General features: G+C 39.2%; 1 protein-coding gene across 3 annotated transcripts in view; it reads right to left on the minus strand.

The window, feature by feature from the left end:
* Positions 1-595: 595 nt before the first annotated feature.
* Positions 596-23,662, minus strand: part of AKAP6 (A-kinase anchoring protein 6) — a 551,024-nt gene continuing 527,957 nt past the window's right edge. For all 3 annotated transcript variants that reach the window (XM_057721871.1, XM_057721869.1, XM_057721870.1), the window contains 2 exons: positions 8,752-12,173; positions 596-3,791 (listed from right to left, as the gene is read on the minus strand). In XM_057721871.1, coding sequence (XP_057577854.1) covers positions 8,793-12,173 — 3,381 coding nt within the window. In that variant the 3' untranslated portion in view covers positions 596-3,791; positions 8,752-8,792. The remainder of the gene's footprint in view (positions 3,792-8,751; positions 12,174-23,662) is intronic.

Consider the following 23,662-nt stretch of genomic DNA (forward strand, 5'->3'; position numbering starts at 1 on the left):
GCTTCTCAAAAGCCCTGAAATTAGATTGTTCTGCTGTTGTATAAGATACATATTTATTCAGTGACCAGAAATCTGAAATATATTTTTTTCTGTAATTAAAACTTACAAATACAAAAACCACTTCTAGTAGTCAAATCCAGATAATTCTGCGTATTGTTTTGCTCACTAGATTTTTGAAAATGTAGGGAAACAAGATATGAAACAAAATTAATGAGTCATCTTTTAATTTGAAGAAATTCCCCTATTCAAGGACATGAAAGGTACTTTCACTAAAAAAAATGTAAACCCTTTGTAGGCAGAAACCACGTTTTAGTTGCCTTTGTACCTCTAACACCAAACACATTGCCTCACACAAGCAGCCACTCAATGAATGAATGTTGTTGAATGACTGAATGAAAAATGGAGGGGGGGCCTTGCTTTATATGGAAACAGGTTAGGTTTGGATTTGATGTAAGGTAAAGATTCAAGATGACTCCGGCACTGGACTGGGCCACTGAAGGAAGTAATGAATTCTTATTTATTTACTTATTTATTTATTTATTGAAATTTACAATAATAGAATAAACATATATCTTGGATATACTTTGAGAGAAAACGTACCACTTAATGTTCAGATATTTTTCTACACGTATGATGATGAGGACAGCTCCTCAGTTTCAAGGACACTGCCTCTAACAGTCAGTCAAGTTGAAATGGATCTGAAAATCATGACATATGAAGGGTGGTGGAGGGAACTGAAGAAGAGAAATCATAGCAGCTGGGAGAGGATGAGTAACTGGCCTCACTTAGCTTCAGGGTTGCCAGGAGAAAGGAGCAGAAATATTCTAAGCAGCTCATCGGGACAGAATTAGGGCCGGTGAGCAAAGTTAAAGGTGAGGGGAAGGCGGAACTATGCAGATTTTAGCAATCTAAGAGAGAACTTTCTAACAAAGAGAGGTGTCCAACAGTGGGACAGCTTGCCTTAACAGATAATGGACCACTGCCACTGAACGTGTGTAGGCAGAGTTGGTGTGATGGCTTTCAAGGGTGGCTGGGAGCATTGTGCCTACATAGAGCAGAATACTGAGGCTATTCCATCCCTTCCAACCTGAAAAAGCACTGTTCAATAAACCCCAAAGTCATGCTACAAATTTGGTGTTAATACTAATTAGATACTTAAAAAACAACTATTTTCAATACCTCAAAGTCTTCAATGAGCACATAACAGGTAAATAGAACATCTCAGTCAGTTTGTTTCTCAAATATTTTACCAGTAGACTTAGACTTGGCATTGTTAGTTACCACACAGGAAAAATTTAGGTTGTCTCAGTATATAAAATAATACCATACCTTAGCGGAGATCCAGAATGCTCTCAGGTATTTCAAAGACCCTAGGATTTGTTCCTTATCTACAGGCCGGGCTCCTCTCCCCACGTACTCTGTGATCGAGCCTAGCTTATTTTCTACAGCTGCCTCCTAATGAGACATTTATCTCTAATCCCTTTCCCCTGTAACCGTTTTGAATATTGTAGCTAGATGTCTGCCTAAAACCCCTTTTGAACAAGTTACTACCCATTCAAAAGCCTAGAATGAGTCATCGATTTAGAAATATGTATGGAAAAAATTAGAAGGGGCATAACAATATAGTTATTAAGTGGCAGAATTACAGACTAGTATTTTTTAAATGTTCTTGGTGTGGTAGTAATAAAGTTCTAATAATAAAATCAGGTGCAAAACAAAGATGCTACAAAGTTTCCTTGCTGCTTAGCATATCACATACAAAAGCTCCAACTTAACTTTTTAAAAGACCCTTCATTAAATCTCTCAATTTTCTTTTCACTCACTATCCCTGTGATAAAGCTGCACTATTTTCTACTAACTTCCCGCTCTCTTTCAACCCTTTCCTCCTCCTTGCCCTTCACTGCTGTTTCTGTCTTTGTGTGTCTTTCACCGTTTTGCTTTCTTCCTCACGTGCAGGACAACAACTGAATCCTGTGTGTTCACCTCGTCCATGATGCAGGTATAAGCCTCCTGAGCGCAGGGCTTTTGTTTGTTCATCACTGCAACCCTGCATCTAGAATAGTGCCTTGCAGATAAAAGACATTAATGAATTATCAGTTGAATGAATGATTGTCATTACTGTGACTATATGAATCTACATTTCTTTTTGAAATTTGATATAAACTTATTATACATTATGTGTGGTTTTATTTTGCATTACATCTTTTTTTCTAATTGTTTATACGTGTTTTAATGTAGGTTTCTCAAAATGAATAGATAGATGTCATCCATATAACCTAATTCAATACTTCAATTCAGCAAATTTTTATTGAGTACCTACTATGTGTCAGGCACTTTAGTAGGCATCAGGATATAAATTCAAAACTGCATTTAACAAGAGCAGTAAAGACCAAATGCAATATTTCTTAGCTACTTTTACACAAAATAAATACACCTGAAATCTATAGTCTAAATCAAAAAATAGTCAACTTTTTTAATACTTTTCTAACATCTTTCTTTCCAACCCATTCAAAAGAACTATATAAAATAAATATAAGATGAACTAGGTATCCTGAAACCCAACACTAAACCATTAATGATAAGTAGAAATAAAAAATCTAGGATAAATTTTTATTGGTTTAGGGGAACCGGCATTTAATCATTTGTGTTCCAAGATCTTTATAGTGATCAGAAAGATTTTGAAAATTGTGAAAGCTTCATCTGTAGTTTAGGTAATTTTAAGTCTCTTATACAATACGGATATTTTGGAAGCTGCTACATGTCACATTTTTCCAGAACCAGATACAATAATTTTGTAAAGAACACAGGTAGAAGAGATCACTAATTTTCCTTTCCCCCCAATAAACTATGTTTATTATGCCAATTTTAATTACCATGCAATCTAATAGATTTAAGGCTTATATTTTCCACATCACTAGACATCACAAACATGAAAGCATTTTATACTGTCATTATACATCAATGTTTGTACTTGGTTATACATATATACAGAAATTATTCACACATCTTAACCTTGCTATTTCCTCCTTTCAAACCAACATAATTTTACCATGAAAGCAGCTTTTTAATAAATGGTATAAGAAATACAGCAAGGCACACTTTTTTAAAAAACTTTTTTCTCATTACCACCTGAAGAAGCATAAAAAACGAAAATGTTGTACATAATTTAATAGTAGAATGTCACCAGTTTATAATATACAACACCATATAGTTGTTTCCTGAAGTGCTGCATAGATTATTATTTTTAAAAGAAAATAAATAAAATGGCGCTTTTAAAAGTTGCTTAATTTTGAAAGAAGGACCAGTGTTTCTTCTCTATGCTGCAATCAAATCAAATATTGGCCTTTTAGGTAAACCTCTTTCATAAACATCATACCATAAAACAAAAATCTAGATTGAAACATGAAATTGGTCAAGTACCAGCGGGGGTGGGGGGGCATTCCAGGCAGGTGAATTTAATGGACCAATAATTTGGTGAACTGCAGAATTTTAAAGAGTAGATGGGGAGGGGAGAAGGCAAACTGAAAAGTCTCGCTGGAGAGGTGGGGTCGGTAGAGGTAGCTTGGGACAGGAATCCATGGGAGAACAAGCAGCTCTGCTGAACTTCAAGGACAATCACCTAAAGAGAACCAGTGCACACATCCAGATCACGAGGCTCATGTGGACAACCGCGTTCGGGAGAAAGATTCATCTTGGGAGAGGTCAGTGTGACAAACGGCAGTGACACCATGGAACCAGAGACCAGAACAGGGTGGGAGTATGAGCCACCCCTGAGTTGCAGCCAGGCTTACCTACAAGAAACACAAAAGCGACAAGAAAAGGTTTCAGAAGTCTCTGTTTCATTTGCAAAACTGAGCCCCTTTGAGGAACCAACCAAGGCTGCCCTTTGAGAACTACTTGCTAATATTCTGAAATAAAAGGATACATAAAATACAGTGATTTTAATAGCCCAAATGTTTCAGAATCAATATAAAAACACATTTTTTAAAAAAAAGATGTGGTTTTAAAGAAAAGAAAAATCATCAAGTTTGACCTTTTCTCTGGATCTCATCTACCCTTTTGCTTGTGAGCTCAGTTTTGAACACTCAACACAGCCTGAAATCAATGTGAAAATGTGAGGCTGCCAATGCCAAGTGATGCAGCAAAGTATCAACAGTGATTCACAAGCTGGGAGCCTGGACCCTCGGGTTTAACCCCTTCCTTCAACCGCTATATGTGTGACCGTGGAATTGAAAAATTCCATTATTTTATAACGGTGAAATATTCAGAACTGTGATAATCCCAAATGCTTCAGCCCCTTGCCTATACAAGGGTACAAGTGGGGCTTCTAGCTTAAATACCAATGCATTTCATTTAAAGTACAGACAGCATTGTGCAAATGAGAGTGATTCAATTATTCCTGTACATCTGATGGCTCAGATACAAATTTGTTACAAACTCAATTGGTTCTTCGCGTTTCTAAGTAGCTAAATGCAAACTGTCGAGTATGAGGAACAATTAAATTCCAGGTTTAGGCAATGCAGGATGCAGTTATGGTTAGGTCCTCTGACCAGCTCTCAAATATAGCAGGCTTTTGCTTGTACCGGTTTAAAATGGAGTTCTGAAGTCTGTCTGATGTCAGGTTGCTTTATTGTCCTTGTAGAACTAAATATTCTCATTCTTTCTAGCTTGCTCCCTCTTTCTCTATAATCTTGCAACCTGTTTAAGAGCCAGAAAAACTTGAGCAAATGTGGTTTGGCTGGAGCCACAGGATGTTGAGGAGAGAAGGCAAATTATCAAGAACAGGGAGAGACAGACAGGAACAGATGGGACGAAATTTCGTAGAGTAAAATAATGCAGTAACTCAAGAAAGCGTGGTGCATTGTTCAGATGCTGAGAACATGACTCATTTGAAATCTGGCCACTGAGTAGGGAATCCTTAGGTGAGGCAAATATGGTCTTACTACATGCTGGTATTTAAACTCCTCTGGATAATCAAAACTCTCAACTTAGCCCACTTGAAAAGGGGCAGGACAAACCGGTTGAGACAAAAATCTGGGCTCTGTGTGTGTGTGTGTGTATGAGAGAGAGAGAGAGAGAGAGAGAGAGAGAGAGAGAGAGATGAGTGATGTCTAATAAAACCTTTGTTATGTAGCATAGCAGGGCTGGTTATTCAGAAGTGCTAGATAATTAAAAAACACTTCACATCCACCAGGACCTTGATTTATCAAAGTGATTTTAAAGGTAAATATGAAAAGGTTACACCTATGTTGTTTAGTGAAAAATTAATACACTATCACCAAGAGTAGTTTATTAAACCTGCTTGGTCAGCTTTGGGTCATATTAAACACTTAATGTCCATACAATTAATAGAATAAGAATTTGTCGTGTACATGGGAAATGTCTGCTTTTATGGCTTTCCCAGGTGGTAAAAGCTGAGCAGCAGCATGTTTACTGTCTATGTGCATACTTGAGCACGCACAAGTATAAGTAATTGCCTAAAATGTAAAATCTATGGGCCACCAACTCTTTGTAGACCAATAAAGTAAGAAAGACAATAGAGCTAAAGAGTTCTGAAGGAAATATATACACGCTGAGTAAATAGAGCCCCCACCCCCGACTAAAACAAACCGGAAAACCAGAGCAAACCAGAAGGGAAAAAAATGTATACACTGGCTGCATGTGATGAGTTCAATTTTTGTACCACAGGATCTATCCAGCCTGAAGTTTAGGGTTAAATCATTCACCAAAGATCAGAGGCTTATGATGAGGATTATGAAGAAATAACTGTCAGAAAAAGGCAAAAAGATGAGTGCAGAGTACATCTCTGAGGCAGGTTCTAGGAGGCTCTCCAAAAAAACATTATATGCTTCTTCCACATCAGGCAGAAATATCTGGATCTATCCAGTTACCTTTCCTTTGATGCGATTTACTGTAACTGACCTCTCTATTTTTGTAGAAACATGACACATAAATGAAAATAGCAAAAAGCACAGCAGTGTACCTGGAAATCATTGCAAATGCATACTGTGTTAGATCATGCTAAAATTTCTCAAAGAGTTTCAGTGGGTTTTTAATTAGAACACAGTAAGTGAAAAACCTGTTCCAAAAATTCTGAAAAAAATGTTTGTTACTGTTGCAGACTGTAACTGCTATTCTAAGTTATAGCTCTTCTAGAAGGTATTACAATAATTTCATCATTTGAGAACTTATTTCTGGGGGAAAAAAAGCAAACTGAATTTGGTAACCTTTATTTTCCTGACAAAAAGAGTACCCCAACCGATGGTTTTCAAATGGCTTAAAAAGGCAGAGCTTTTCCTTTTGCTTTTTTGAATCTTATAGGAAGAACAATAACAACAATTAAGCTTTTATAGAACTGGAACTTCATATTTACCAAATAAGTTTACTATGTGTTCCCGACATTTCACACGGAAGGCGTGTCAACAGTTTGAGATTAAGTAACTTGTCCTGGCTGGTAGTATTTTCACACTATGTAAATATTTATACCCAGGTACCCAGTGTTAATGACTGGTGAAAAGTTTAGGCATCCAGATGCTCTGTCTACACGATACTGATAAACTGAAGAGGCCCAGTAAATATGGCCCCCTAAATGGCCTTAGGCTGATAACAGGTCACTTGGGGGCGATGTGAGTTCTGCAGAAGTAAAATCTGGCTGCTTCTCCCATTGCCTGAGATTGGCCAGGCATCAGCCGCAGGGGCCCACAGAATATTGCTAACTGGCAGGCGGGCTGGCTGACAGTTCTACACTGTCCGTGCCTGGAAAATGTGAGGATTACATAGATCCATCAGCATATTCCCTTCCCTGAGTCTAAAGATGGAACTGTGAGTCATTACATTTCATTTCAGTTCTCTGTGTGGGGGAGAGAAGAAATCCCCGGAGCATCCAAAAGGAAGGAGCACACCCCAGAGGCCTCCCCAGTGCCAGAGCTTCTTGAGACCGGATCTCAGCATGACTGGGGACTTGAGGGTCACAGTCACATGATGTCGTGCTCAGAGTGGTGTTGCTTTCAAGCCTTGATCCCCTTTCAGAAAACAAAAATCAGCCAGGCTCTACCAGCCCTTCTGCGGAGGTTGGCAGAGCTGGCAGTACAATTGGTTCTAATAGAACTTGTTTTGAAGCAGCTTATGGAATCGCAGTTATTCTCCCTTAATGGTCAGTTTTACTGCATACTGATGGAGAATGTGATTATAGGGTGGACATGTTTCACAGAAAATACATTTCTCTCTCTCCCACTTTTGTTCTCCCTTGCAACCAATTGAGTCTGAAACACAGAAAATTAGTTGAGCTATATTAGTAAGTAGGATGCTTTTCTTCAATTTTGCATACTGAGTTTATTTTTAGGGTATATATATGGTATAGATTCCCCCCTCACTCCCCATTTCTAGCAGCCTACACAGAATCACACATTTTAATGAGCTGAGGGCACAGGTGTTGCAGGAAAAAAAATAATGATGTTTGCCATTCATCTTTCAAATTAAATAATGTGTTTTTAAATAGTAACTTTTTTCATAATACATTAGGGGAACAACATTTATCTGTCACATTTTAAAAGATGTATTTGTAATAAATGTAAATTACTTTTAGAAAATCAGTAATTAGGCTCATCAAAAAATAAACAATCTGCCACAAAAAAGATAATCTTTAGCATAGTTAAGTATAATAACTGTTATTTGAATAAGTTAACAAATTAGGGTAGATTGCTTCTGTAATTCATTTCCTATAGCACGAGTTTAGGTTACTGCATTAAGCTTCTGGAGTGGGGGGGGCAGTGGAGGTGGCATGCAGTACTTCATACTTCGGTGAAATACAACTCTCACATTCAAAAATTCAAATTTTCTTCTTTAAATTTGATTGAGAAAGTATACTCATCACTGGGGCTTAGAAATGGGAAATAACAGAATGTTTGTGTCACTTTTAGAGCTGTATCATCATATCAGAATTATAAATCGATAGCTGTCTTATTAAACCCGAAGAGTAGAATGACTTTCTTAAAAACAATTGGATGGAAATCAGCCTGTCACCTTCAGGCGAAATTCAAAAATTCCGTTTTTATCAAAACGCCATTAACTTGTCATGTATTCTCTCTGCATTGGCTTTCTGAGCCTGTTCTCGGTCTTTGTGTGCATAAATAAAAGCGTCTTCTTTACCATCAACTTTCCCCTCCTGTTTGAATCCTCAGACTTGGTCATGATGAGGAGCTGTGACAGCACAGCCGTCCACCGGGGAAGCAAGTGTGATGATAGTTACATTAGACAGAAGCGTAAAAGGAAGGCCCAGATCAGGAGATGCAGCCTTTAACCTAATCACTGCTCATCTCCAGGCACGGAAGGGAGCAGGCAGCTCTGTGCACAGAAGCTGACGCGGGGAGCCCTGTCACTGTGCGTGCATTCTGATCAGAGGGTATAACTGCAATTTGCAGAACCTTTTTTCCTCCCTTAATGAAAATTTGAGACCTTACATTATCTGACTACATCCTACCAAATTTTTTATTCTTTGTAATGTTACTAAAAATGTCAGTTGTGACTGTTTTGTCCCCCTTTTGCTTCCCAGTTACTTGCATTGTTGGGAGTATTTCTTCCATCTAAATGTCTTATTCAGGTAAATATCTACCATGATCAGCCATCCCTACTAGTCTTTTCTCCTATCATAGCTTTACGGACTAAAACTCGTATTTTAAGTATGTATATATTAAATATATATGTTAAAATATATTAAATATATGTATATTAACACATGAGGACCATACGTACCTTTCAATGAGATGATTTTCATGCTCGGAGAGGGTTACATTCTACCTATGCATATTTCTATGTCGTTCTTCATGAAGGTTCAGAAGATTTTCTTCACAAGTTAAAGTTTTGGGGTTGGGATGCAATGCAGCCTTGTCTTCTGGCTGCTTTGCCTTCGGGGCGAGTCCGGGAACTCTAGATTGGGTTGGGGAAGCATCCTGTTCTTCTGGCCTTCCAGACTCACCTAGCTTTTCTGAACTCTCCTTTTCCCTGCCCAGCTTTGAAGGAGTGGTTAACTCTGAGCTTCCTCCACAGACATTAGAAGCTTGGGGTAAACCATCCACTTCCTTTCCTACTTGGTCTCCTTTCGGAGGGGGAGGACTTGAAAGAGCCACCATGTCTGCATCTTCGGCGGGGAGAGAAATATCGCTGAACTTGGAAGAGCCTGCTGCTGCTTGCAGGGACACTGGAGCTGGCCCGGGCAGCGCAGGCTCCTTTGGAGGAGTGCTGGAGAAACAGGGCTTGTCTTCAGCTGGCTCCTCCTCAACACAGGCCTCGAAGAAGCATTCGGTGTCTTCCTTGTCTTCCGAGCCAGAGTCGGTCATGTCCGGTGGCAAGGGAGTGTTGCTCTTCTCTTCTATGTAACTGGTGACCTCCCCACAGTCACTGTCATGAGATGAGAGAGATAAGTAGGAATAGAAGTCCCCTTTTCTCAGCTGGATGGGCCGGTGAGAATGTTCCAACACCTTCTCCTTGATCTGAGTTAATGAAGTTGGAGCCGCTGCCTCATTTTCAGGTTGAGATTTACACTTGAGGGCTGTTGAAGCCATGTCAATGATTTCCTTAACAAAGTTGTGTACGGAACAATCTTCGGCATCTTTCTGATGGAAAACGTCTGGGTCACATTTGCAACAAGATATGCTGTCACTGATAGAAACATTTTCCTCTGCTTCATTTTGCTCAAGTGCTAGGCAGCAACCAGCAGATTCCCCAGCCATATTCAAGGCATCACTAGATGAAGATTCCAGTACCTCAGAGTCCTGTCTCTTGATAACACTGGTTTCCGAAGGCAGTTCTGGACAAGACTTCTCAGCGGGAGCAGAAGCAGCACTCTGATTTCCAAAATGGTGGTGATTTTGACATTTCTTTGGAACATGCCTAACCATTTGGAGAACAAATTCCTTTCCAGCAATATTTGAATCATCTGAGCTATCCATAAATGCTTTGCACTTACAGTGCTCACTCTCTGAAATCCTTTTCCCAGTTGATCCAGGATTTTCTGATTCCTTTGAAGTCTCATTCAGTTCGTCCTGCTGCCTTTCTGCTGTACTTGCAATATTGCCGTTTTCCATGTCTGCCACATATGGATCTTTACTAACCTTGAAAATATTTTTCTTATTTTCATCCTTTGTCCCTAACTCACGGGTGTGGGGTGAATTCTTACTGTTTCCATTATTTTCAGAGAGATGTTTTATGGAGCCATTTAGAAGGGCTTCAATGTTGAGGGTGTCAGAGGAATTGGTCATCTCACTACTACTTACATCCTTACTGCCCTTTATTTCATCACCGAGATTACACCTTCTCTTATCTCTTGACAAGGAAAACTTCGGTCTAATCCAGGTCTGCAGCTCGTTCTTTATATAGTCCAGCCCTGACATCAAGTTGCATTCTTCATAAATTTCATCATCTGTTGCAATACTGGAGTCATCATCCTCATCTTTGATGCACAGCTCTTCTTCTGTCAAGGTGAGTGTCGAGCTGGAGAGGAGGTCACTGTCATCCTCATCATCAGTGCAAGCAGAGGTGCAAGAGACATTCACAATCATGCTGACGTTGACATCACTTTCATCAGCCACAGAACGAGGCAGGCGCTTCCTGAATGATGCATTCGATTCCAGGATCTTGTTCTTGTGTAACACAATATCCTCTGAGCAAAGAGAGAGCTCATCACTGCTGCTAAGTTCTGTAAGAGATGCTGGTGAGTCTTCATTGATAGAAGATGCTATGTCCAACGACAGCTGGCCAGGAAAAGACATCTTTTGGGAACAGCTTTGAAGAGTGATATCGGAAACACTTCGCTTTATCTTTTGCTCTGAAGGGCTCTGGATATTCTCCAAACGATTCAGGAGATCTAATGTTCTTTTACTCAGTTCCCCAACTGAACCACTGCTCACACTTATGTCCCCAGAGCTGTGACAGCTGAAAAGATCTTCATTGCTTTTATAGGATGTCAACCAACTTTCTAAAGAAGTGCTTCGCTGGAGGCTGTCACCACCATTTTTAAAGATGCCCAATGCAAATAAATCACCCCCTGGAGAAAGAGACTCAATAGACGAACTATGAGATAAAAGGGAGAGCTGTTTGGCATTCTGCGTGCCAGTGAATGTCTTCTCTACATCACCACTTTTATATGAATTGCGATCCATTTCATGCGATGCGCTTGCCAAAATCCTTTCATGGGGAGGTGCATCTGGTTGTAACTCTGTAGCCTGATGTTTAGATTTGCAGGATTTTTTATCAAAATAAAACCCATGAAGCAGGGGATCCTCCACATGTGCTTTTTCACTTTGTGACTGTTTCATTATCATTGGTAACTTGAGTTTTGAGCCTTGGAGGTACGAGTAATCATAAAATGTAAACACATCATGTTTTCCTTGTAATTCTTCTCCCAAACAATCAGGGATATGTTTGGTAACACTGTTTAAATCTCCAACTTTTCCATTTACACAACCCACTGGTGAAATGGATAACTGAGAGCTATTTGGAAGCTTAATTTGTTCCTCCTCATCTTTAAATTTTTGCTGTAACACATTAACTGCATCTCCCATTTGTGGACCCAGATGTTCAGTTTCAGGGTTACTTGGGGACCCATCCACCACATTGGGCAAGCACATTTCAGAGTTGGTAGTGGTTTCGGTGTCTCCTTCACTGACAATTCCACTCTCACTGCCTGAATTTTGACTCATGTCTCCTCCGTGGCATGCGCAGGACTTCCCCAAATTGGAACCCCCTAGAAGATCCGGCAAAGATTTGGTAGATGAAAATGAAGAGTCTTTACTGAGACTCTTAGTTAAAACACTAGGCTGTGTCATGCTAGTGAACTTTGGACTGTTTTTCAGGAAAGGGATGTGGTTGTCTTCATAGAGTTCAACATTGTGGAGGCTGTATACTTGGTAAATGTGTGGACTGGAAGGGGCAGTGATACTCGATGCATACTGAGATGTCCCGTGGTCACCTGCCTCTTCTTCATAACCAGGGTCCTCACTACCTGTCTCTTCAAGCTTTAAGGAAGGCATGCCAGGTTGGGATTCTTGATCAAGGTCATTTGATTCTTCATTTAAACTAATTAACTTGTTACTTATGTCAGTTTCATCCCATTCCAGGGCATCCTCACTTGTCCCATTTAGGTCCATCAAACCAGGATCAATCACATTCAAAGTCTCCTGTGTAGGAGAAGGAAAAAAAGAAGATGAAGAATTAGGGAACACAAGCATGAAAATTTTATCCATTCAAAATCTCTTGGAAGAGTCAGGAAAGAAATTTGCCCCAAGCATGAATTTGAAAGATAGCATAATTATCAGCTCTAGTCCTCTCTGGAATAACATCCAAAATTACTGAAAGAGGCTTTTCTATCAATAGTAATTTGTCACTGAGGGTAATAACATAGATTGAAAGGTAAGATTATTACAGTCAAATTGTAATTTATGAAATTAACCATTTCCTATTGATTCTTCTATCAATACATTTTTAAACCTTGGATTGGGTGAGGCTAAAACTGCCAGGTAAATAAAGGTGAAAAGAATATCGCCTATGACATCTTTTAGGGTACCTTCACTCATATTATCTCAGTTCTAGAGTTCATAATGGAGTACTATCTGTAGCCACAGACGGTGAACTCCCTCTTGCTTCTATTCCTGGCTTCTCCACTTGAAGCAGCTTCCGCCTGGGAAAAGAGAAGGGAGCGGTAGCTATCTGTAGAGCCATTCACGGCCCAGAAGCTCTCACATGTCTATCTTTTCCACTGTCTTCCCTTTCAGCGTTCTTCCTCTTCAGAATTTGGCTCTGTTCCCAGTCAGACCCAAGATGAGCAACATCTGACCGGTTTCCTTACCCACGTTTTCCTGGACCTGGCGTCTTGGGCCCCAGTGCTGCAGGGCAGCCCCTCTCAGTCCCTGTTCTCCTCAGTGTCTCTCCATGACAGAGGCTCCACGTTGATCCTTGTTAACGTCACTCACTCTCATCTCCTTATTTATCAGCCCACTTCTAGCCCTAGAATAACAAACATCTGAGGACTTCCTGACTCCAAGGATGAAGTAGCCCAGCTTCTCTTATGCTGCTCTCTGCCTGCACAGTTGGGACCTTGCTCTTTCCTTGGACTTCTTGCTTTTAACCCTGCTTGGGAAAGCTTGACACATTCTGGGACACAGAAGCTGAATGGGCTCCTGGACTCTGTCTATACTACTCCACCATCCTCACTTGCTGGTCAGCTGTCTGGATTTATGCTAGAGCTAAGAGAGGCGATACAGGTACTGCCGGCCTTGACAGGCTCACCTACAAACAGAAACTCAAACAGAACCTTGTGGTTCAGCTTCTGCAGGGGAGCCCGGCAGATGAGCAGGGCTCTAGAATGATACGGAGTGGCTGAAGTGCTGACTTGCTGCTAACCAGTTGCACAGCCTTGGGCAAGTTGCTTAACCTTTCCGAGTAGCAGTCTCTTCATGTCACTTTTTCAAGGGGGTGAGCCTATCTCTCTTTGGAGATAATTCTGAGTACTAAATGAGCTAATGCTTGTGAAGGGCTGAGGAGGCAGTCAACATAAAAGAGCTATAATTCTCAGTGCATGGAGGATTGCTCTAGAGTGGCCTCAAGTTAATTCATAAAGGGTTCTCCCCTCATTCCTTTCAATTTGCTCTTAAAATCGCAAGGGATTCATGACATGGTAGGTAGAGAGAGGTGTCCCACAGTGTTAACAGGTCAGCATGTTTGCATTACAATTCAGAATTATTTTAACAGTCTGGTGGAAAAACAGGCCATGATGCTTTTCTTCCTCAGGAGTGGGAAAAAGGCTTCACCAGCAGCACATTCGCAGAACTTTTCTAAGAAGCCCTCAGTCCTTCCTGAACCTAACAGTTGAAGGATACCACACAAACACATTAAGTATAAAATACCTATTAGCACTTTATTATACTGGATATGTAAGAGATTATCTGTATAGCCTACTTAAATTTCAAAGAGTCCAGATACAAAGTAAACATGAATTAAGGGATATTCTTAAATGTTATAAGGGAAGCTCCCCTGCCAACGTTACAGCAGTTCATCTAGTACACTGGCTGTCATCACGCGTGCTTAGGTACGGAGTACGTTTACCGTGATGAATTTTTATTAGAATTTCTGTTTACTCCTTGCTTGCTGATAAAGGAAGTACTAATGACCGGTTAGTACAGCTAATGAATGTTAAAATCTTCAGTTGTAGAAACAATCAATCAGTCTAATCAAATAGTATATTAATTTCAAATACTATCTTGGCAACACTGTACTCTGCGAATACTAATAAATAATTGAACTCGTCTTTCAAAGGAGCTCTCTCTGTAACTCTCTGGTTGACTTTATCATTTAGAAGCACAGCTTTTCTGTGAGAGTCCCAAACCCGGGGGCTCATACTGGCTGCAGGAACCGTGCCATCTGGAGGCGCGCCGGGAGCTTAGCCCAAGCGACGCCTGTAACTCGGACTTGCATTACATGACACAGTCGTTTTCTGACCAAATGCCGCCTTTATGGCGTTCCAAATGCAAGCCCACGAATGTTATAAAACGTGCAGCAGCATCTAAAAGAACAAATCTTTTGCTCAATAAAGTAGTTGGACTGGAAAATTTCCATAGGAGAAGATTAAACTTCTGTATGTTATATTGTCCTTTTCCCTTCTTAATTCTTTCTTCCTATAAATCTCTTAAATTTAGTGTAATTTCAAAAAAATTTTTGTCAACTCCAGGGAATATCTGACAAGATCCATTAGAAAATCATTCACTTTAGACTTTAAATTTTATACGTTAAAGAAGTGCTACTCACTGTGCCCTCATTCACTCTTTTCTGTTGTGAATTAAATTCTGTCAATATTTTCAATAAAATCTCCATTTCTTCAAGATTTAACCTCAAACATAAAACATATCCTGGGGGCAAAAAAGTTGGGAAAGTTTCCAAGAGAAAGGACAATATTTATAAAACTAAACAGTTGTCTTTGAAAAAAAAAAGACATAAGTACAGAGTGATGTAACTGGTCAGAAAATTATTTGGTCAAATGCACTCTTTGATGATAGCCCAATACAGCCAATAATCCTTAAGCTAGTTAAACATTTCTTGTTGTTGTTTTTTTTTCTTTAGAGCAATTGTCAATGTCAATAATGTCAACAAATGTTACTGTCTTTGATAAAGTGATAAATCAAACATGGATTTAGAAAAAAATCTAAGAATATTTGTGAAACCAAAAGGATGGTGAGTAGTACATGAGGTTCCAATAGACAGTCTGGCTTTCCAGAGACAATTCTGAATTAAATTGATTTGTGAAAAGATCTTGCATTTACAAACTTGTTCTAATGGTGCAGAATTTTGGCCTAAACCAAGGGCTCTATATAAAGGACTATACACACACACAAACACACACACACACACACACACACACCCCTTTACAGATCTGCTCAAGACCAAGTGGAATTAATTGGTGTTACTTTATTTTCATTCCTGGAGGCAGGTTATTTAGATTAGTGTAATATACACAGAGAAAGTAACTAAAAGTGGCTGGAGAAATAATGCTGCCGCTGCTGCTGAGAATGGTGAAAGAACCAAGATTCCAGGTGCAGCAAGTGATGCATTTCCAATTTACCTTCCTTCTGTACTTGCACAACTTTGAGTTAGGTATCCCAGCATTGCAATTCTAGTATTTTCTTAAAATTTTAGGTTAAATGGTGGATTTTTACAAGCAATGAGAAACGCATTGTCAGCTAAAAAGTGGAGATGAAGAAACTTGACATTCTATAAAACAAAACCCAACAGAGATCTGATATAGCTACCTCTAAATTCCTTTAATTTCTTTTAAAAAGTTGCAACTTCTGAAAAACTAAAGTATCTCAAAAATACTAGGATGGGGACTTCCCTGGTGGTGCAGTAGTTAAGAATCCGCCTGCCAATGCAGGGGATACGGGTTTGATCCCTGCTCCAGGAAGATTCCACATGCCACGGAGCAACGAAGCCCGTGTGCCACAACTATTGAGCCTGCGCTTTAGAGCCCGTGAGCCACAACTATTGAGTCCATGTGCCGCAACTACTGAAGCCCACGCGCCTAGAGCCCATGCCCCACAACAAGAGAAGCCATGGCAATGAGGAGTCCGTGCACCACAACGAAGAGTAGCCCCCGCTCACCACTACTGGACAAAGCCTGTGTGCAGCAACAAAGACCCAACACATCCAATAAATAAATGAATTAATTAAAAAAAAAAGACTAGGATGAACTGAATGTTCCAGTCAAACTTCTGGTGCTTAGAATGGCCAAAACCACTAGGAGGTCTTGCAAACTGTGTTCGCCTGTTTATTCTAGATCCAGGAGTTTACCAAGCAACACCACTTGCAAAGCCTTGGGAGGAAAGACTTATTTGCGAAAAAGTAAAATACAACAAAAATATACAAAGAAATAAAAATAACTGTAACTGAATAAAGATAAGCATATTACCCTAGGGCAAAAAGCAAAACACAGGAAAGTTTGAGGGGGTGATAGAAAGAAGGGAGAAAATATACAGATCAGGGTGGGGAAATCAATTTAAACAAGGGGAAATTCCACCCTTCATATACTCATGCTGTCTTTTCTGATGCAATATTTTCCCTAGCACCACCCCCCGCAAATGCAAAATCCTAAGTGTCTGATCATTAGATGCATAATTATTTTCCTATATTAGACTTGTTTTAAAAACAACATCAACAACCATAAGAAAGAGTTAGTCCTTAGAAAATAGAAAGACAGCTTTTATGAAAATTCAGTTTATAGTGCTCTGCCTCTTGTGGGGCAGACAACTGATTCAGAATTAACAAGAAAAAATATAGATGAAAAACAAAATAGGATATAAAGCAAAAATGTTCACTGTTTATCAATGATTTGAGGATTTGGGGCAAACAGATCTGGGTTTGAATCCTGGATTTCCCCCGCTCCCTCCTACAGGTTAGATGCTAGGCAAGTTATTTAACATCTGTGTGCTTCAGTTCCACCATTTATCTCTTCAGGATAATCCAAACACATTGTGTCTACCTTAGAGATTGCTGGGATCTCTAAACTATGTCTGTAAAGTCCTATGGGGAGGGCCTGACACGCAGTAGGGGTACAAGGGCTGCAGGTATCAGCATATACTGTCTGTGCTGAAGAGACAGGAGTACAGCACAGCTGACTGTTAAATAACTTTGTCAAGATTTGCGTTAAGCTCTTTAGTGCAACCACGTGCATGGAATCCAGTGAAATCAAGATCACTTAGGCCCCTAACTCACTCCCATTGCACTGTAAATGGGGTGTGGGTTTGTCTTTGCATGTCCTCACTGGGCTTAGCTCTCAGGAATTACCAGATGAGAAAAGACGCCTGCCCAGCCCTCAGCAGGGCCCATAGCTCAAGGACTTTCTATTTCCTGAAAATAATCTTTTTTTTTCAAAAGGCAGGTCCATTGCCTGTGAAATTCTATCACAACTGACACATTAGAGCAATCAACTCCTGCTCACTATCTATCAGATTGACAACAACGTTAAAGTAACTTGTCTCGGCTCAGAAAATGCTTTGAAAGCCTATCTCACACTAATGATCAAAAACTGTTCTAGTGAATGCTCTTTTTCAATAACAAAGCTGATCAGAAACTCAAAACAGACAAGTAAAACCCAAAGTCATCTCACAAATCTCACTAAAATGAGTACTGACATGGACATATTTCCTAGTCTTGGCTACACAGATATTTCTGAATTAGCTGAAAATGAAAAATCCATTAGATGTTGTTTTAAAGAAAGTTTTACAACAGCAAAAATTGCCTTAGTTTTCAACAGGAACCAGGGACAAAAGAGAGTTCAACATTGGGAATCAGGGGTTTTCCTCCCAGCTATAAACTCCATGAGGGCAGGGGCTCATCTGTCATCTCCACTAGTGCCCTGGCATCTAAAACTGTGCCTGGCAGGGAGCAGATTCTCAAAAAATTATTTAATGAGCAAAGAAAGACTTGTCTGTGATCTCCTGAAATGTTGAAGAACTCTGGGGAAAGGTCCTGAGGTTTTTATTTTGCCATGACAAAACCATGTGGAGAATTTTTGACTTTCCAACTGGTGCTACTGCTCGGTTATAGGAGCCAGCAGCCTCAAAAACATGCTCAGTGAAAGAAGCCAGACACAAAAAGTCATATAATGTATAATTCCATTTACATAAAATATCCAGACTAGGTAAATCCATAGAGACAGAATCAAAATTGGTGGTTGCCAGGGACTTGGGGGAGGGGAGAATGGGGAGCAATTGCTTAATGGGTGTGGGGTTTCCTTTGGGGGTGATGAAAATGTTTTGGAACTAGACAGAGGTGATGGTTATGTAACATTGTGAATGTGCTAAATGCCACTGGATTGCTCACTTTAAATGATTAATTTTATATTATGTTAATTTCACCTCAATTTTAAAAAACGAAAAACAAAAACCAAGCAAATAGAAATCCTCAGTCCTACTGAGCTTCTGAGCCTGTAACACCATCAAACACAACAGGGCATCATTGCTCTATTGAGGACCCTGCTTACAAAACTATTAACAACAGTTATTTCTGAACTCATTTACATCACTGAACATATATTATCAATAAAGATAATTTTTTATTACAAGCTTCTTTGTTTGGTCTGAATGCATGCTCATCATTTCCAGAAAGGTGGAAGCAAAGAACACCCTGTGTATAGTACTTCTCTTAGTTCAACTTCACGCATTTCACTGCAACAGTCTCTTGAGGAGAGAGAAAGAGTGTGATTAACAGAGCCCTTATTTGCCGAACCCTCTGGCGGGATCACCAGTGATCTTCTGACAGCCCAATCCAACTGATTCTCCTTTGGCCTTGATTCCTCTGCAGCACTTGACTCCATTTTTCTTGAAATTTTCTCTTCCTTTGATTCCCTTGATGCTAAGCCTCCTCATAAGATCCACTCAAGCTGACTGTTAAATGACAGTGTGTCCCACAGTTCATTCTTGCTTCTTTTCACCCTACAGACTCCCCTGCCATAGGTTTAGCCACATGAAAACTGATTATCTATTATTTTGAAGCTTATATTGGCTACACTGAGGAGAAAGGCATTCTGAGAAATTGTTGGGGAGGGAGACATTGCAAGAAGAGGGAACAGCAAGAAGCAAAGTCAGATAGGTCAGAGCCTTGTGGGTGTCTTCAAAGGAAGGGTAAGCAACCAGCAAAATAAACAGCAGGAAGATCCACGCAGGACTGGTATAAAATTCTGGGAACTGAGAATTAAAGTAGTGGGTGGTTAGAAGTGTAATAGTAGCAGAGAAGATTAGAAGAATGGGAGGTGAGGGAAAGCCAGTGAATTAGCAAGAAGAAAGTCATTTGTAGCCTTGGAGAGGGCACCTAGAGGCTGGTGGGTGAGGAAAGGAGCACGGGGTGTACTTGAGAGTAACCTGAAGGAATCCAGGTTCCACAGTAAACTGCTTTTGAAATTGGAAGCCTGGTCCTACCAGGTCCTATTCACCACCTTTCATGTCTTCTAGCACCAGTCTTGGAAGGAGAGCACAAGTGGAAAAACCAGAGGCCACAGAATGCACAGGAAACTCATCAATTGTTCCAACACCTCTTCCCTTAACTTCAGACACAGTAGCTCATCCTGCCTCTGTATCCATTTAAAAAAAAAAAAAAGAAAAAGAAAAAGAAAAGAAAAAAAATCTTATTTAATACTTTTAAGTTTGATTTTTTGTGTGAAGAATAGGTTGCCAAGAAATTTAAGGTTCTATAAACAGGGTGATTGTGAGGCTGTAAGGAGGAATTCCATGGGAGAAAGAAGGATACACAAACTATAAAGCACTTCTTTCTACCCTTTCTATAACTTCAGTATCCCAGTGCTATTTTGACTGAGGCAACACGTTTGTGCGAATAAATTAAAGAAATTTAGATATTGTCAAAATGTCTAAATAACTCTTAGGTGTAGTAATCTCAGTGCTGTATGTTAAAGCCAGGTGGCAACAGATGAATGCCTTGCATCAAGCTAATTTTTTAAACAAATTAATTATTGTATAAATCATTATTTGTTAAGCATCCACTGTAGGAAAAAGTTACTTTCTCACCCAACTCTGAATGTTTCATTAGAAGTATTATAACTAGAAAAATAACCTACTTCCACTGGAAAATAAATTATTTTATCTTAAATATTGCTTTATGTGCAAACATTGAAATTTTATTATATTCAGAATAGACTGAATAGGAAAATTGGTTTATTTTTCTGTTTAGTGTCTAACACTATTTTGTTTTCCAGAACTTTTTCCCCAGCGTTTCAAGAAAGTATCTACATTTAGGATTGTTTAAAAACGAATTAAAAAAAAACAAAACAAAACAAAACTTGGGAAGAGATTTTTGAACAGGAATTTCTTTATCTGACCTCTTCAGTACTGTGTAGAACTAAAACCACTAAAATGAAGTACAAAAGAAAAATAAGCTCAATAAAACTGTAAAAAACCCAACCACAATAAAATGGTGGCATTTTCTACATTCTACCGCGTGGTAAACCTATTTGGAGGACAGACCCATGTGCCAAGTTGCATAAACAATTTTTTCCTCTAATGATAACGTCTGGCCCCATTCTTTTGTCATTGTTCTGTTTGGTGTTTGCCTTTTGACTGTCAAGTGTTGATATAACATTTGAGTTTTGTGCCTTGGGATGTAATTTTTGCCTCACCTTTGCCTTAGTGAAAAGTACACTCTTGTTCCTCTCTTTATGATAAGGATCGCCCATTAACAAAACCTACAATTTTTTAAAACTCACAAAGCATATTTGCAGTAAAGAGAAGGTGAACAGTCTTGTAAACAAGTTTACTGACATACACTTAGGTTTCCAACTTTCAGACTGCATTTCAAGAACACAAGGTTTGTGGCATGATCCTGAGATTCGTGTACAAGGAGAGCTTTGCCAACATGCTAAAGTCAGCCTGAAAAATCAAACATCACCTAACAGAGTTCACTCATGTCCAAGATCCATGTCCTTTATGAACTACACATGAGTTGAGAGAATTGTTGTGTCTTTTCACTCTCAAAAGGACCACATTAAGAACAAATGTGCTATCGCTGTTTTTAACGGTTTGCTTCTTTCAGATAAATAGGGGTATGGGATTTGTTTTGTTAGCTTCCATTCAATTCTAATAGTGTGATTACAACTCACCATTCAGAAAAAAAAAAAAAAATGTTGGAATGACCAAAAATGGTACATATCATTTCAATCTCTTTTCCATCTTATTTGTGCCAACCAAATGTGTCTCTTGCTTTTCTCAGTTTATCATCTGATTGGCCCAATGTTTAACGTGATTAACTGGAAGCTCAGTTATGATTTGTTTTCTTATATAGCTTAACCCTTTTTTCTACATCTGATTTGATTTGATTTACATTTTTGTTTTAATAGCCTCCTTGAAAGACAACTGCTTTTAGACATATGGAGAACTGAAAAATCTCAGAATTGCTAGAATATCTCCCTTGAACTATACTCTTCCTTCCATAAAAATGACTGGAGAGTATATAAGTTACACTTGATGCTAGAAAAGTTGCTTGAAATTTCAGGATGAATTTTCCTAGAAGGTAGTAACTGTCTCTGAAGTAAGTTTCCAAGAGATTTTATACTTCTGATTCCTAGAGTCCTTAGACATGTTAAAAATGTAGAATCCCTGGGGGATTTTCTTTTTTGCAATCTCAAAGGAAAAAATACTAAGGATTCTGAGATCCGATTAGCTTTTAAAACTCAGTCTTGATTGGAATAGAAGGTCTGGTCCTGGGCTCTCATGAAGGAGGCTCTTGAGAGTTTTAAATGTCAGGACCTTAATTCAAACTGTAATCCAAATCAAAGGTTCCCAAATCAAAGAAATGTAAATTTCATTCTAGAGGAAAAATGATCTCAAAATGTGAATTCATTTTGTAAATTAAAAAAAAAAAAGACTATTAGAGGCTTAGGGTCACCTCAACCCCTTAAAATCCTTTTTCAATGTAAAAAACAACCAAAAATAATTTCAAACCCCAAAACTCTTCAGGTATGGGCTCTTGAGCTGGCAACTAAGAGAATATGCTGAGTTTATAGTCCAGAAAGGCAAGACACTGATGGCCGGTGGAGCAAATTACCTGGGCCAGACCTGCTCAATTTACTACTCCAAGCACGCCACAATGGTAGCACGTGTGACTTATCTCTGCTATGCTTGCAGTCAGTGCAGAGTGTGGCATACTTTGATTACATAAAGCTTGGCTACTTTATTTTTTTCTCTTAATAAATGACAAGTAATCAGGGAAATATAAAGCCAGGTGACCTCCACCTCCTACCAAATCAACAATATTTTTCACAGGCCTACTCTATGCAAGACATTCTCTTGGCATATGTCGTTGCTGCTGTTAGAAAGAATGGGGAACACTTAGATAAACAGAGATCCCTTATGTGTATCTCTAGATAGATTCTATACTAAGGTAACAACGGTTTTATTTTTTTTTCTCCAAAATCAAAGCCCCGCTCCCACAGAATTAATCATTTTCCCTCATTATTCAGTAAACCCACTAGATGAGCTGTGACTCCATAAACTTTAGGAACTCATTTATTATGTTGTCTGATCAGGCCTTGTGTTTATTTACACAGTGTACCCATAAAACCCAGCTTTCATTAGTGCTGGGGAGGCACAGCCCTGCTTCCTTTGCTAGGGAAGGTGAAGCAGGAGAAGATAATTAACCATGAAACAATAAGGAGGCTTGCTGGGTAAGCAGTGGTGTGAAAACAGTTACTCCTCACAAAAGAGGGGAAATTAGCTTGCTGGATAAAAAAGGAAGTGTCAGATTGAAGACTGAAAGGCCTGCCAACAGAAGTAGATAGCTCTATGCATCATTAATGAAATTTTTTAACACTTAAACGCCACAGCTGTCCACATTTAAATGCATGTAAATGCCATGTGTTTCCAGAGATTAATATGCATGTTAAAATATTTCTTTCCCCCTTAAACTTCTAGATGTTGTCTCTGTCTATTTCATTTCACCTACTTCCTTTCCAAGAATAAAAATGCACTAGCTTTCTCAGCATTGTGTCCTCATTTCCAAAGCCCACGTACACCAGGCGTCCTGGAGATGGGCAGCGTGCTCATTATATTTTAACAAACACATTATTTTACATTCATAATACCGATATTTTAGTAAACAGAAAGTTTGTTTTGATTCTGCTGCTTCACAGAGTGAAGACTTATGATGTGCGTTTCCTTTCAAAACTTCCTCCTGGAGCATTAGTGCTCCCTGAAGCAGCCCCATTTTGGCAGAAATTCAGTTCTGTGCAGTGCCAAAAGAAATAGAATAAACAAACACTGCTCCATGCAGCTGGTGAGATAATTTACATATTACTGCACACCAAACATGAAGACCTGAATATGGATTAGAGCTACGGTGATGACACAAATGTCATATAGATAAAGAGAAACAAAATCCAACACATAGTTGTTTATTTTACCACTGCTACTGTATGAGTGCCACTCAGAAAGAAAAAAAAATGGAGGAATTGCTTTTTGAAAATTGGACTCCCTTCCTTATTTGAAGTGGGCTCTCTCAAACTATAAAACAAGAAAAGAGCAGAAGGGCATGGGTTATTTTGGATCCCCTAATATTCTGTCCCTTTGTCTTTTGAGTTAAACCCATTTTAATGTGCATCAATTTGGACGAGGTAAGT

This window comes from Hippopotamus amphibius, chromosome 2, assembly GCF_030028045.1.
Source record: "Hippopotamus amphibius kiboko isolate mHipAmp2 chromosome 2, mHipAmp2.hap2, whole genome shotgun sequence".
Classification (NCBI taxonomy): domain Eukaryota; kingdom Metazoa; phylum Chordata; class Mammalia; order Artiodactyla; family Hippopotamidae; genus Hippopotamus; species Hippopotamus amphibius.